General features: G+C 41.6%; 1 protein-coding gene across 7 annotated transcripts in view; it reads left to right on the top strand.

Annotated features, from left to right (window-relative positions):
• Positions 1 to 15,056, top strand: part of fbxw7 (F-box and WD repeat domain containing 7) — a 202,894-nt gene extending 187,838 nt beyond the window's left edge. For all 7 annotated transcript variants that reach the window (XM_059028830.1, XM_059028829.1, XM_034035746.3 and 4 more), the window contains 8 exons: positions 484 to 618; positions 5,369 to 5,492; positions 5,963 to 6,099; positions 6,657 to 6,770; positions 9,713 to 9,894; positions 10,296 to 10,521; positions 11,402 to 11,612; positions 13,077 to 15,056. In XM_059028830.1, the coding sequence (XP_058884813.1) occupies positions 484 to 618; positions 5,369 to 5,492; positions 5,963 to 6,099; positions 6,657 to 6,770; positions 9,713 to 9,894; positions 10,296 to 10,521; positions 11,402 to 11,612; positions 13,077 to 13,345 (1,398 nt within the window). In that variant the 3' untranslated portion in view covers positions 13,346 to 15,056. The remainder of the gene's footprint in view (positions 1 to 483; positions 619 to 5,368; positions 5,493 to 5,962; positions 6,100 to 6,656; positions 6,771 to 9,712; positions 9,895 to 10,295; positions 10,522 to 11,401; positions 11,613 to 13,076) is intronic.
• Positions 15,057 to 16,392: the final 1,336 nt, after the last annotated feature.

The raw sequence follows: 16,392 nt of genomic DNA, 5'->3' as shown, positions 1-16,392 counted from the left end.
GCCTTTTATTTCTCTGTACTTAACTGCAAGACATTGGGTGTATTTTGAATGACGGGCATTTCAGAATCATTAAATGCATTATCAGTATAAGGGTGTCTGTAAATCATACAAGGTTGGTATAGTCATATGCACTCTTAAGACATTAGTTGTGACATCTCGAAGACCGGCTAAGTCAGAATCTCAGCCTCTACACAGAAATAAGCTTAGTAGAATTTTTTTTTTGGGGGGGGGGGGGGGGGGGTTTGTACGCCCTCTTAATGGAAATTATGCTAACCCATGCCCAAAAGATGCCTCTCTGAATGCAAACATGAGATTAATGACTAAACAATCAAGCCCCTAAAAGGCGTCTGCTAATAAATAAAAAAATTAAATAATAATAATAATAATAATAATAATAATAATAATAATAATAATAAAAAGGGATTGTGCTCAGATGGTTCTTGAGGCATTTGATAACAATTTGAATTTTTGAATCTCTTGCAGAGCTGGAGTGGACCAGAGAAGCTGCTTGCATTAGACGAGCTCATAGACAGCTGCGAGCCGACACAAGTGAAACACATGATGCAAGTGATCGAGCCGCAGTTCCAACGAGACTTCATCTCCCTTTTACCGAAAGAGGTGAGGGTTCCCCTTTCTGTACTGCGAAGACTGCTGCTTCCTGAAGCTCTCTCATCATTTTGCCACCTTTTTAAACACTCTCCCCCTAATTAGTGTGTTCATCTCATGACAGATTTACACCTTGTGTGCTAATTGGTGATAAACAATGGCAATGGTAACAAACTGGTCTGGGCCACCTTAAGTTAATACCGCAACACAGAATATTTTATATTTCATTGAACAGAAAGTTTATCCTCGCCCTCCTCACCAACCCCGCTCCCAAATATGAGACAAGACGCCGTCACAGGTGCACATTCATAGTATACTGTCCTTCACTCTGTTTGACTTCCTGCAGTGTAGCTCAAGCCCCTACGTCCGTGTGCATTAGGCCTGTTCTGTTGTGACAGGTGTGACAAGCTTGCCTACAATACATTCAAAAGACCTGCTAATGTTGTGTTGTTTTTTTTTTGTTCTTGCAGCAGGAATAGAAATGCATGTAAATAGCTGCTTTTCTTTTCTGCTGGAACCAGTTTTTTGGTGCTTTTCTGGATTTAAAAAAAAAATTGACAGGGGATTCATTGTTGTCAAGGTGTGCTTCGGCTGTCTGAATATACACAATGAGAAGGGAGAGCTGGGGTTGTATAGAGGAATTATTAATGTGGCCAATGGAAATGTAGTTAGTGCAATAACTTTTGGCATAAGTTCAGTTAAACGCTGTGTAAGCACACCTATTGTTTTCTCCACAAAATATAAATCAGGGACTTGGAGGAAGCTGCTGTTGTGGCACATTATCTGAAGTTTAGGGTCATACAAAACAGATTGATCCCTCTAACTGACATGAAAACAGTAGTCCATACATACGCAGTTTATTATACACCACTAAAGGAAGAAGCAGGTACAGATCTGCAGTTATATAGCGAGTACAATAAATATTAAAGGCCAGTTCTCTTTCAAGTACGAAATATTAACCATCACTAATGGGTTATTCCCCTTTAAGAACCCAAGAACTGAAAAGCATTATGCCAACAAACTCTCGCGAGAGTGCATGACGCAATGTGAGTTGCCCCGACAAAAGCACATTGCAGCCATTTGCAAATTCTTTTTTTCCTTTTTCACTAAGAGTGAAAGCATCTGAGCTAAGTATTTCTTATTACTTAGTAGTATTGCCTTGTTTAACCTGTTTTGCAGTATTCTGTCTCTAACAGTGTTTTTACTACGGTCGCTGCCGTTGTTTAAAATATTATATTATTGCCGAGTTTTTGATCTAGTCAGCCCGACCTGGCAGTGCGCCAGCGGGAGCCTGCGACTTGCGTTCGCCCTCCCCCGGGTCTAGTTCACTATTACGGCAGATAACTCTCATCTGGACAGGGCTCTGTTCCAGAAAAAAAAAAAATAAATCTATCCCTGTGAGATAGTTTTGTTGTTGTATTATTATTTTGTGTATTCAGTGTTGTTTACATTACTGTATACCCCTTCCCTTGTTTTTTCTTACAGAAAACGGGATTCAGTTCTGTGGGCTCACAGGACACTATTACGGCTGTAGTACAGAGGTTATTTTCAGGCTTGAGAATAACCTGTAACTGAGTGTTTGACTGTACAGTTAGCTAGTGTGCATCTCTTCGTGAGATCTCCTGCTTTTTTGTAGGATTGCTGGCTGCTGTTGTGCATTAGCACAAGGTTAGCGTTTTCTCTTCTTGTACCTTGGTACCAGAGCTGACGCAACCTTTGAAGTATAGTACTGTTATACAGTCTCTTCACTGTACGGTTAGCTGGCGTGCATCTCTTTGTGAGATCTCCTGCTTTTGTAGGATTGCTGGCTGCTGCTGTTGTGCATTAGCATAGGTTTGCGTTTTTTCTTCTTTGTACCTCGGTACCAGAGTTGACGCAGCCTTTGACTTATTAATTCTCTATTGAGACACAGTACCGCGTCTCAGTACCGCGTTTTCATACGCTCGGTACGGACGCTACCGCGTTTGCATACGCTTCGGTACCGCATTTGCATACGCTCGGTACGGACGCTACCGCGTTTGCATACGCTTCGGTACGGACGTTACCGGATTAGCATACGCTTCGGTACCGACGGTAGGTATTTGTATTTGGTACCCAGACTGGTTCATACCAGGTCTGTTGATACCAACGGTACCCAGAACTGACATTCGGTACCAGGCTTTTATTGGTACCCAGACTAGTTTTACTAAGTTTGTTGGTACCAACTCCCTCAGTACCTCCCTTCCCCTGGGCCTCCTGCATATGCGGCCCCTTCAGGCCTGGTTCAACAGGATGGTCCCTCACCCAATGCTGAACCGCAACCGTTTGGTGACAGTGTCCAGATATCGTCTCCGAACTCTCTCTTGGTGGAAACAACCGGCCCACCTACGCCTAGGCGTCAGGCTGGGAGCGGTCACAAGAAGAGAAGTCGTTACCACCGACGCCTCCAACCATGGTTGGGGTGGGGTGTGGAACGGTCGGGTGCACAAGGGGTTTGGCGGCCTCCGTGGCTGGGCCGACACATAAATCTTCTAGAACTGCAAGCAGTGTTTCTCACTCTTCAGTTCTTTCTAGAGGAAATCAGGGGGAGACACGTGCTTGTCCGGACGCACAACACGACAGTGGTGGCTTACATCAACCACCAGGGTGGTTCAAGATCACCCAGTCTCAACAAGGTGGTCAACAGGCTTCTGGTCTGGGCACACACCCATCGCCTCTCACTCCGAGCGGTACACCTACCTGAAGTGGTGAACATTGCCGCAGACCTCCTCTCGAGGCAGGTTCCGGGCGGCGCAGATTGGAGACTCCATCCCGAGGTTGTCAGCCTCATATGGAAACGGTTTGGGAGAGCAGAGATCGACCTTTTTGCCTCCCAGGAGTCGACGCATTGCACCCTGTGGTTCTCCATAATGAGAGACGAAGGGTGACTAGGGGTCGACGCATTCGCTCACCAATGGCCAGCGCGCCCACTGTATGCGTTTCCGCCGATAGCTTTTCTACCTCTGTGTCTGGAGAAGATCAGACAGGACAGGGCCACGGTCCTACTAGTAGCACCTCACTGGCCCAAGAGAGCCTGGTTTGCCTCACTGATACAGCTCCTGTGCGGACAGCCTTGGCAGTTGCCCAGTCGCTGTGGCATCACGACCCATTGAGCCTACAGCTCTCGGTTTGGCCCCTGAGCGGCTCCATTTGAGCCGTCTGGGTTTGTCTAATAGGGTGATTGACACCCTACAGAACGCTAGGGCTGCCTCCACTCGTTCCCAGTATGGCTACAAGTGGGGCGTTTTTCAGTCATGGTGTCTGTCGAAGGGAGAGGATCCGGCATTGATCTTGCAGTTTTTGCAAGACCTGCTGGACGATGGGAAGAGCCCTTCTACCCTAAAAGTCTACCTGGCAGCTATTTCAGCTTGCCATGTGAAGATAGACTCAGTCTCCCCAGGAGCACATTTCCTGGCGGGACAGTTTTTGAAGGGGGCTAGGAGACTCCGTCCTCCAAGGAAGGACGTTGTTCCTCACTGGCGGTTGAATGTCGTGCTGAATGCACTAACGAAACCTCCTTTTGAGCACATGCATTCCGCAGAGCTAAAGCTTTTGTCTTTTAAGACAGCTTTTTTGGTGGCAGTCACTTCTGCTAAGCGAGTAAGTGAGCTGCAGGCACTTTCTGTCGCAAAAGCCTGTTTATATTTTGCGAAAGGCCGGTCACGGGTGACACTCCAGACCAACCCTGCTTTTTTGCCGAAGACTATTTCGGCTTTCCATGTCAATCAGTCGGTGGAGTTGGAGGCTTTTCACCCTCCTCCTTTTCAGTCCGACAGAGACAGAATGCTCCACACGCTATGCCCTGTCAGAGCGCTGGCGTATTATGTGGAGAGGACAAGAAATTGGCGCCAGTCGGAGCAACTCTTTGTTTGCTACGGTTCTCAGTCCCAAGGTCAGGCTCTGTCTAAACAGCGCCTGTCTAGGTGGCTAACGGAGACCGTGAAGATTGTGTATCAACTTGCAAAGTTGCCCCCGCCTGAGAAGATCACTGGCCATTCCACTAGAGGGCAGGCCACTTCTTGGGCAATGTTCCAGGGTACATATGCAATGCAGCGGTGTGGGCGACCCCCCACACGTTCACGAGGTTCTACAGGATGAACATCGTGGATCCGCTGTGTCTTCGTTTTGGATCAAGAGTGTTGGGGGCTGCCTCGGTGGTCATCCCCTCAACTACAGATTGATCGGTGAGTAACTTGTCACCTTGGACTGCTAGCGCGGTTAGCTCATAAGAGTCTTGCGCCTGTCCTCACGACAGATTGGGTATACTTACCCATTAGTGATGGTTAATATTTCGTACTTGAAAGAGAACGTTGGGTTATTATCATAACCCTGGTTCTCTGAAATAGAAATATTAACCATCAGTCTTCGCGGTCGCTGCGGAGCCGCGAGACTCAAAAGTAAAAAGAGAATTTGCAAATGGCTGCAATGTGCTTTTGTCGGGGCAACTCACATTGCGTCATGCACTCTCGCGAGAGTTTGTTGGCATAATGCTTTTCAGTTCTTGGGTTCTTAAAGGGGAATAACCCATTAGTGATGGTTAATATTTCTATTTCAGAGAACCAGGGTTATGATAATAACCTAACGTTTTAGAACTGTAGTGAAATAATAGTAAATATATGATCTGTTTGAATGCGTGGAATTTGAAAACCGTGTATGTTGAGCTCACCCACTGAGATCAACATTGTTGAGGTTTTGGCAGAGCGACTGACTGCTAACCCTTTCTGTACGTGTTTGTGTCTTCCAGCTGGCGCTTTATGTGCTCTCATTCCTGGAACCCAAGGACCTGCTGCAAGCGGCACAGACCTGCCGCTACTGGCGCATCCTCGCTGAGGACAACCTGCTGTGGAGGGAGAAGTGCAGGGAGGACGGTGAGGCTGCAGCACAGAGATAAACAACCCAGGAAAGGGGTTTACAGGAGTAATCAAATGGCAATTAACCAGAGCTTTGGGGTTTTGGATCCCTACAACTGTATGCTTTTGAAGACGTTTGCTTTCTGCATACGACGCGGTGGGAGTGTGCGAGCTCTTGCACTCTCCTTGTTTTTTCCAAGATGTTCACAATAATTATGTTATTACCAATCACGTATGAAAACGTATTGAAATTTTATGATAGTCCTTTTGTGCCATTTGAAGTATACAAATGGGAAGAGCAAGCATTTATAATGGCAGTTGTGAAGTTAAAATCTTTAGCCTTAATTGTTTTTTGGTGCTTTAGTTTATCCCTACAGTGCCACATATGTGCACATGTCTATCTTTAAAAAGATCAAGACCACGCTTTAGGTAAAACATTGCAGCATTATGGCTTGACATAACATCTAAAAAAAAAACTTTGTTTTTAGGTATAGATGAGCCCCTGCACATCAAGAAGAGGAAACTGAACAAACCTGGCTTCACACACAGTCCCTGGAAAAGTGCTTACATCAGGCAGCACAGAATAGACACAAACTGGCGAAGAGGAGAACTTAAATCACCCAAGGTATGTATTTTCTTCATATCTGAAATCTCCTTACTTTAGCTGCAGTCAACTGTGTAGCAGTATGGAATAAAACATCACACATCTCAGCATATTGTAGAACCCAGTCAAAGGATATTGTCATTTAAAGTGTCAGGGTGGCGAACTCTGGATCCTGATCAGCCAAGGAAAGCATTTGCAATTTGGTGCAGAAAAAAGAGCCATGCTGTTAAGTTTTAATTCTATATATACTATTCTATATAAACAGCGGAAATATGACCTGCTTTATTGGACTGAATAGAACCAAATATATGTAAGAAATAATCTAGTACATAGACACTTCGAAAATTTCTCTACAGCCATAGACAATCCAGTTTATCCATTACCTTTTGACATCATTGGTTTTGATTATGTCAGACAGACAGCAGTTCTCCAAAAATACACATACATTAGCTGGTTCACTGATTTCAAGAACCTTTTTTGTTTGACTAAAGGCTGAATTCTTTTTGATGTTTTGGATTCATTTTGTGTAAAATCCCTGATGTTTGAAGTATGATGGGTGACTTTCCCCTACTCTGCAGGTGCTTAAAGGTCATGACGATCACGTGATCACATGCCTTCAGTTCTGTGGTAACCGAATTGTCAGTGGTTCAGACGACAACACGCTTAAAGTCTGGTCAGCAGTCACAGGAAAGGTAGGTAGACTGCAGAACTGAACTGCTCCTTCATGGTTACCTCACAGTTGTTTGCCTCCCTCCTTGCTCTCTTGGTGTAGGTGATTACGTATCATCTCTCAAGCTTTTTTCCTTTTTTTAGTATACTTAAAAAATGTGAGTATCCTTTATGTTTGTCCTGTTTCTTTTATTATTTGTTTATTTAGCAGACGCCTTTATCCAAGGCGACTTACAGAGACTAGGGTGTGTGAACTATGCATTAGCTGCAGAGTCACTTACAACAACGTCTCACCCGAAAGACGGAGCACAAGGAGGTTAAGTGACTTGCTCAGGGTCACACAATGAGTCAGTGGCTGAGGTGGGATTTGAATCGGGGACCTCCTGGTTACAAGCCCTTTTCTTTAACCACTGGACCACACAGCTTCCTGAGCCTCCTTTAGAAATGACTGCATCAAAATCAGGATATCAATAGTAAAAACACCCAATAAAATAAGAGCAGAGGGGTTAGGGGCAAGCTGCGTTGATTTTGTTCAAAGTTTCAGTGCAATTTCTGTTCTGTAACGTTGTTGTTATATTCTACCCAGAGCAGACAAAGTCTCTCAAATTCCTTCAGATAATGGTCATAAATGCTTATATTTTAAAAGTGATGTACTGTATGTACAAACAATTGGCTTTATTCAGCGTATTCGTAACAGGCATTTATTTTGGCTTTGTCTTGTTATGTTTGATTTTTAAAATGTAAAACAGGTATGGTTGTTCTTAGTTGCCTATTGAGGATTTCAGGGTTTAGTTTCATTGTTGATGTGGTAGACTTTCTAATCACCCTGTATGTTAGCTCATTTCCTTGGGTTTGATTTGTATTTATTTATTTATTTATTTATTTATTTATTTATTACATTTTTCTGTATCGTAAGCAATGACCTATCTTGCGCAATTTTTCTATATCCTTCCATGTTTTGTTTTTTATTGACTTTGCCCAAAATATACTTAACATATCAGTTAGCCTATCCCCAGACCCAGAATGAGCTCTTTTTTTGTGTGGCTGCTGAATTAGTGTATAGTGTGTTTTCATGGATCATTACATTGGGGGTGGGGGGGGGGGAGATTAAGCATCTCCGCTTATGCTTAATCATTTTGAGATTGGAAAGAAAGTCTTCCTAATACCTAGTATCAAGAGCAGGAGTTGTTTTTTTTTCCTGTAATACATAAAGTTCATTAGTTCTTGCTGTAAGCTGTAATTGCAGGCTTTAAAGTTTTGTTTTGGGTTTTTGGTCTTATACTATATACACAGCTCCATAATTGCTGTATTTTGATAATGTAAAAAACAATCCCATGAGGTCCCAGCAGTCAAGTCACCCATGTCTGGGCATGTCTGTTAGTCTCAAATTGTGCCTGTTGCCTAGTGCAACAAAGACAAATGAAATACTGAGAGAACATCAACACCTCAGGCGCAGGACCGGCCTCACTGTCTCCTTTGCTAATGTATTAACTCTCTCAACTGTGCCGACCTGTACAAACCCACTGACAACAGCCGTAGGAGACACTGACATTATATAGTTTTCCAAGGATATATTTCTGTAAAGTTTATTAGTTCTGAGGTAGCATTTATTTTAGTACTGAAGTAATTGTTAAAGCTCTTTTCAAACTCGCTCCTAATGTATTTAGATGCACTAAAAAGGTAAACGGTAGGCCTTTTAGTTTCACACTTCAGTAAGTCAGGTTCCCCATCTAGATATCAACTCTACTGCAGGTACGCCTTTCTGTATACTAGGTGTTTAAAAAGTCCTGCATTTGGATCACCTTTTTTATTTTTGCTATAACTTAAAATTACACTTGGCAACAACCGTTCCCCCCCACACCACCCCCCCACCCCAAACTGCAAGCTTCAGCAAAAACCCGCATATTCAAGATCTGTCTGATTTTTGGACCAGGATCAGCATTAAAAGCTATTGAGAACCCTGCGGTCTAGTCTGTGTTTACCACAGTGAAATCTAGGTAGACTTGTGTAATTGCATTCCGTCTGCTTAGAACATAATAGATCAATTATTTTCTGTGGAACCTGCTGCCTTTGCTCAAGTTGACTATGTTATTCCATAGTGCACCAAGACTAAGGTTATTAGCAATAGTCTTGGGCAACAACAGAAGAAGAAAACATCTTTGTAAAGCCAATCCGCTTCCCATAGAAAAATAAACAATTTTCTATTGAAGCCGAATGCTTGGACACCAGATGTATTACCAAACCTCATAGCTGGCATACGCCAATGGTACCGCTGGGCTTTCGTACTCTGAATGGTGCGATTAAGACAAGTTAAATGAAGAAGAAAGGAACATATTAAGTAACATTAAGAGTTACTGTAAAAACAATATCAATACACAGTAATCTGTGTACAACAGGCTTTTAACATTTCTGGTTAGTTTGAAGGGACAATAGATGGCAGAGTATGGTGGTTTGAAGTGTATACATTCTTTGAAATAAACTAACTTACAGTAATAAAAAAAACTGGGTGGGAACTGATAAAAGCTCAAGGTAAAAAAAATAACAAAACACAATTTAAAGTAACAGTTTAGAAGGGAACAATAATAAAACATTTACTATTCAGCAGAGCAGAAACCTTGAGATTGAAACTAAGAACATAAAGAAACAAGAATTGAAAAGCAGCAGAAATCATTAGTATGTGGAGAATGTAATTTCTAATACACCAATTTGTCTTTTTTCTTGGGTTATATTTTAATTTCATGTTTTTACAATTAAGACCGTTGGTAACCAAGAACCAGACTTCCACCGCTGCTAACTGGCTTTTATATTGTGGCTAGTGTAGCTTTTTTGGGGTTTTTTTTTTTAACCATCTGAAATGTGAAAGCTGCTAACTACACTGGATCTGCCCTCCTTGACAGCTAGCACTAGTACAATCACAGAACCACTCTTCCACTCCACTCAGTTATTTTTCCCTTTGTTGTTGCAGTGTTTAAGAACGTTAGTTGGACATACGGGTGGTGTCTGGTCATCCCAAATGAGGGACAATATTATTATCAGTGGCTCAACAGACCGGACGCTGAAAGTATGGAACGCAGAGACCGGGGAATGTATCCACACGCTCTACGGGCATACCTCTACTGTCCGCTGCATGCATCTGCACGAAAAAAGGTACAGTCTTTCAGATGGTACAGTCTGGTGATGACTTAAAATTATGAGCAGCATGCAAGGGTGAAAGTGCTCTGAATAACCAACACTTCTGTGGTTACAGAAGAAAATTCCATCACAGAATGGTGTCTTATTTCATTCTGTTTTAGTATACTGAAACCACATTTACATACTGTATTGAAATAATGATCTACAACATTTTTTAAAAATTACAGCTTGTGCTTTCCCTTCATGGTTTAATACAAAAATAAAATGGAAAGGCACCTTTTCTTTTAATCTTTATTTAAACCAATTGTGGCAGTTTGTGCATTAACCCACTATTCAGAGAAAAATTAACCAATGAAACAAGACTCGAGTAAAGGCAGTCATGCAGGTTGGTTTTTTACCTTCCTATCACCCGGCAGGGTGGTGAGTGGGTCCCGGGACGCCACGCTTAGAGTCTGGGACATCGAGACAGGCCAGTGTTTACACGTCCTGATGGGCCACGTGGCAGCAGTGCGGTGCGTTCAGTACGATGGCAGGAGAGTGGTGAGCGGAGCCTACGACTTCATGGTAAAAGTGTGGGATCCCGAGACTGAAACCTGCCTGCACACACTTCAGGGACACACCAACAGGGTCTACTCATTACAGGTAAGAGGTGTGTATGTGAGAGAGTGAGTGAGTAGAATCTGGAAACGGAGGATCAAGCTTAGGAGCAACTTCAGGCACCAGAAACCAAATAGACTGTATTTTATTTAGGTATTAACAAGCTTGCTGGTGCACTTTTTTAAACTGACTTGCAAGTTTTTACTATATAGCTTGTATAACTGCTCTTAATATCCAATTTATTTCCCCCCTCTAATATAGCAGGGCTAAAATATTTTGAAATCATACTTTTTTTCTTGCTGTCACTCATAATTTTTATGAGATGAGTGACAATTACTGTAATTTCCTAGAGAAAAAGCAGTGCTAATCCATCAAAGTGTAGAGTGTTAGGATCCATTCATGGTGAAAGTGAAATGTCAGAAAGATTTACTTTCAGACCTGAATATATGAAAGTAAATTGCCGTAATTATAGCCTGCTTTAAAGAAAATAAACGTTGGCTATTTCAAGTATGTTACAGTAGAACATAAGATGATTTTGTCAGAATAGCTGAAAAAACATCCTTTTAATGGATCCATAACGACACAATAATCTGAGAAATAGGCCTCTGTATTAAAATGTCAGGTCATATCTATTTTAAGATACAATACAGACTGAAGGCAATAGATCAACCCTGCTTTGACCACAGCAATGTAAAGTGGATGAGGAACATTTATTCTTGAGACCCAACGTTAACAATTTTGCCATTGTTGATGTGGAATGTTATTTAGCTCCTTTTGGGGGATTTTGGAACATGCCGTGCATTAGCAGCTTCTCAGTTAGAAAGGTATGTTAAAATGACAGGTGTGAAATATGTGGTGTTCTACCTGCTTTGAGAACCTTTTGTTGATTTATACTTGGTGTTGTCTTTTCTCTACTTTCTCCCAGTTTGATGGCATCCATGTAGTAAGTGGTTCTCTAGACACCTCAATCCGTGTTTGGGATGTGGAGACAGGAAACTGCATTCACACATTAACGGGACATCAGTCATTAACAAGCGGGATGGAGCTCAAAGACAACATTCTGGTCTCTGGCAATGCTGACTCCACCGTCAAAATCTGGGACATCAAAACAGGACAGTGTTTACAGACGCTGCAAGGTGAGACAAATATTTGGGATTGAGAGATTTGTTGACAATTCTTTGTGTTGCCGTCTTTGTCAGTATGTCTGGTGAAAATGACGAGATTAAGATTATTGGGGGTTTTTTTTCGGTTTTTCAGATCGTAGTTCTGTGCCCACTATTATGAAACAAAGAAGCGTAACAATTGGTATTTAAAGAAACACCCCATTAGACATTGGGGCGGATTAGGGTAATAAGACGGGGGATAAATAACTAGGAAGTGTCTTGTTGGAAGAGCCAGGAAGCGATGGCTGGGAGGTCAGCTAAATGTTCTAGGTCAGTTCTTTACTTGGGCCAGGATGCAGCCTACACTGTACATTTAATTAATCAAATAAACCCAGTGACAGCCGAAAAACAAGAAAAGGGCAAAGACCTGAAGAGCCACAGACAGGTTTTGATCAAACAAGGAGGGTTTTTGAAACGCATTTTAATGTTTGTGGATCAAAGATATTGGAACCAGCTAAAAAAAAAAAAAAAAAAAGCTGTGTGTCGGAGCACTTTACATTAAAATCAAGGAGGGTAAACCATGAATGGGATCAGCAGGTTAGAAAAGTATTTGAAAAATGAGTTGTTCAAATGCAGAGATATACACAGTGCCTAAATATTAATCCACCTTAAGTGATTTACTTTGAAGTGGAAATGTTGCTTTGTCTTCAATGAATTGAGTTATGTAAATGCAGAGTAGTTAAGTGTGTGCGTGTGTGTGTGTGTGTGCGTGTGTGTGTGTGTCTGTTGGTACTTGTAGTGTGTCATGGTAAAAAAAAAAAAAACACTGTTCTATTAATGTGTTAAAGCATTTAACACATTAAGTAAAACATCCTTAACTGTAGAATTGCGTTCACTTTTGCATTTGTGTTTTAAACCAGCCTCTGTTTCACTTTGTTGCAACATTTCACGAGATTCCGTACAAGAATTTACAGCAATTAAACTACTGTATGTCGAGACCTCTCATCATTTGCAAATTAGGAGAGACAGAAAAATTACCTCTCGCTAAAGACGTTGAGAACTGTAGTTGAAACTTAGCATCCGTGCCACTTCAGTGGTAATGCCTGCTCTTTTATATTGAGGAACATTGCTCTGTTTAATAGGTTATTCGTTGTCTACTGCCTAAGGACCTAATTATACCTCTGGGCACACAAAATCTGACCATTATTTTCACACTTGTTTGTAGCACTCTGTCTGCACAATGTGATCAGAAACCGATTTTGTTTATTTTAATCTTTCTGGTTTGGTTTTGTTTAGATGGACAATCTCGGCAACACCTCACTATTCAAAACAAGCATTTCATTTTTTTGCACCACACAGCAAAAAAGGGAATAAAACATGTCTTCTGGTTCTGATGTTATAATGTTTTTGAACTGGGCAAGGGAGGGTGATGTACAGAAATTATATATATATATATAAATATAATTTATTTATTATTTCTTTTCTTCTCTCCACCAGGCCCCCATAAACACCAGAGCGCCGTAACTTGCCTACAGTTCAACAAGAACTTTGTAATAACCAGCTCGGATGACGGGACTGTGAAACTGTGGGACCTGAAAACGGGCGAGTTCATCCGCAACCTGGTGACGCTAGAGAGTGGGGGCAGCGGCGGGGTGGTGTGGCGGATCCGGGCATCCAACACCAAGCTGGTGTGCGCGGTGGGCAGCCGCAATGGCACAGAGGAGACAAAGCTGCTTGTGCTGGACTTCGATGTGGATATGAAATGAAGGACGAGGGAGCAAGACAAGGTCTTGAAGTGTGTCCGAGCGTTACATAAATACACTTCACCCCCACCCCTCCATACCACCCACCCCCCTAACCCCCTCCCGCTCCTGGGCTCTTGGTGGAAGAGGATGCTGGTGTGGGGCAACATGACACAGCGGTGAAGACCTGTAAACTGACGGGAAGGGGAGCAGAAGAGGGAGGAGGATGATAACTGACAAACAGGCACACGTGCTGTCATCACATATGTGACTTCCCTTTTTGACTCGGGGGTCAGCACAGAGACTTGTTTACTCAAGCCTGGTGCAACCGTTCTATTTTTGCTTTTCACATAAACAGGCCAATAATTAATGGACTATCCGCTGTATACATAAGTTAAAAGGATAAAAAGAAACAAAAGTTGTCATGTAAGAAATGTTGTATAGTGTAAAAATAAACAAAAAAAAAACAAGCTTATCAGAGAAAGCCAAGAACTGGTCAACTTTTAAACCAGGGGGCATCTGCCTCAGTTATATATATATATATATTTTGTTGTTGTTTTTCTGTCTCTTGTTTCCTGGTTTGAAAACTGAAAAAAAAGAAAACTTACTGTGAATTTTAGTTATTTTGTACATTGTGATCAATACAATGAAACCTTTTGCCTAATGTTGCCAACAACAATCAGTCACAGTATTAACCTCTGTTTCTCTCTCTCTCTCTCTCTCTCTCTCTGTCTCTATCCACTCTTACGCTTTTGTTTTTAAATCTGAGTTTATTGCTCCGCAAAGGCAAGCTGTCCTGAGTTTTTCAAAGTGTCCGGCTGGGTTAGTTCCTCAACGCTGGTGCTATGCTTGGTGGGAGGGGGGGTCTCTGTGAGCTTATGGGAATGACGTCCCATCCCTGTACTGTATTCCCAGTGGCCAAACTTTATGCTGCTAAAAAAATAAAAGAACAGAAAGGTGGAACTTATTGCTGCGACGTTTTAGTCCCAGACTTCCAAATTTACTCTAGTTTGGACTTTTAAAAAAGAGAAACAAATATAAACAAAATTTTGCCACTGAAACTTGAGCCAAATGTGCCTCTAAGAGGCTGAGAGTTGGAAAGTGTTGGACAGATGAAGACAGATTTGCCTGCGAGTAAAAAACAAAAATGAGTGCAGATATTTTTTGTGTGTGTGTTTCTGCAAAATGTTGACACATTCCTAAGGGGATTTTTTTTGCTTTTTGAGGGCTGTGGTGAATGGAATAAAATATATATATATCTCAAATATACCGACAAATATATAAAAAGAAATACAAAAAGAAAGAATAGAGTTGCTGGTCAGTCTTAGTGTTAAAAGTATAACGAATATTACAGTGGTCTTGCTGTGAGCTACTAACAAAACAGTTATGGTTTGTGTATAGAAAGCACCACAGGCAAAACAAAAGAAAATAGCCAAATGATTTGCCTCATTCTCCAAGAGCCACACAACTCAAGCTGAACTGTGAAAGTGGTAAAACACTGTATATTAAACAATCTTGTTCTTTTTCTTCTCTTGATTTTTTCCCCCCTGTTAATTTATAGTCTGGTTTAAGAAATCAGATTTCCAGGAGTTTTATTTTTCAGTTCATGTAACTGCCTGACGTAACAGACAGAAAAACCTTAAAGGGATTGTGTCTATCGTTTGATTCACTTAGAATTTTTATTTTCTTATAACTTAAGTGCAATAAAATGTGGGTTCTTTTTTTTTCATTTCAAGCATTTCTATTGTCCGTGTGTTTGTCACGGTGTGAGATATTATAGCATGTTTATTTGAAAATGTATTTCATGACCTCGCAGTATCCTAAAGGTAGACCAAAATTTACCAAAAAAGAAATATGTATATATGTAGTGGACAAAAAAATGGAAACACCTGGGTAAATGAGGGACACCAAGTATATTGAAAGCAAGGGCTTCCACACAGGTGTGGCTCATGCGTTAATTAAGTAAATAACATCCCAGCATGCTCAGGGTCATGTTTAAAAATGCTGGACAGGCCTGGTTGCCTATAATTATGGCTAGCATGGCTGCAAGAGGAGACCTCAGTGACTTTGAAAGAGGGGTGATTGTTGTGGCGCGTTTTGCAGGAGCTTCAGTGACCAAGACAGCTCAACTTGCTGATGTTTCACGAGCAACGGTGTCTAAGCTGATGTCGGCATGGAACTCCGAGGGAAAGACATCATCAGCAAAGGGCAACAGTTGGTAGAAGCGCATACTCCAGGATCGTGATATCCGTGCATTAATTCGAAGTGCAAGGCAAAACAGGCAAGCAACTGCAGATCAATTGACTGCAAATTTCAACCTGGGGCGCAAGCAGACAGTTTCATCAAAAACGGTCCGCCGAGAACTCCACAGAGCGGGATACCATACCAACACCCTATTAAGTGACTTTACATTTGGTGTTTCCATTTTTTTGTCCACTATATATATATATATAAACAGTGTCCTGGAATGCACTCTGGAAAGGACAGTACGTAAATAGCATTGACAGAGAAAGTTAAATATTTTTTGTATTTATGTAAAATATGCATATAAACACCATTTTGGTATCCTGTAACTCTTTATTTATGGTGTTGGGTATGGGTTACCTTTGTCTTGCCAGAAGTGAATTGGGACAAATCGTAAGGGATGCAACATGAATAATAGAACCATCTACAGAAGCCTTTTCCGTCTTGGGAATCATGGCACAAAAATAGATTACCTTGTTACAAGAAAACAGCTGCTATACAGGTGATTTACAACAAACAGCCATTAGGCGTTAAGTTCTTTACATATGTTAAATTATTTAGTTATTTAAAACATTTCCAGAAGTCCCCTTAAAAGTCATATTTTAAAGAGATGCAATGTACTCTGAAGAGCAAAAGTGGCTGTTCCGGTCTCCACCTCATCTGCACAGCCAACGTCTTGGTTGCAAATTGTTTTCTTGTGCTGTGTTGTGCTAAGCTTTGTAGATCCACACGCTGCCTTTTAGATTGAAACTACGCGCTCTGTTCAAGTTTCCATTAACATATTCTCTTGTGCTAGCAATTTACATCCTGATGCTCACTACGTTCTT

The sequence above is a fragment of the Acipenser ruthenus genome, chromosome 1 (assembly GCF_902713425.1).
Source record: "Acipenser ruthenus chromosome 1, fAciRut3.2 maternal haplotype, whole genome shotgun sequence".
Lineage (NCBI taxonomy): Eukaryota > Metazoa > Chordata > Actinopteri > Acipenseriformes > Acipenseridae > Acipenser > Acipenser ruthenus.
The sequence above is the reverse complement of the archived record's forward strand: the minus strand, read 5'-3'. Positions and strand labels throughout refer to the sequence as shown.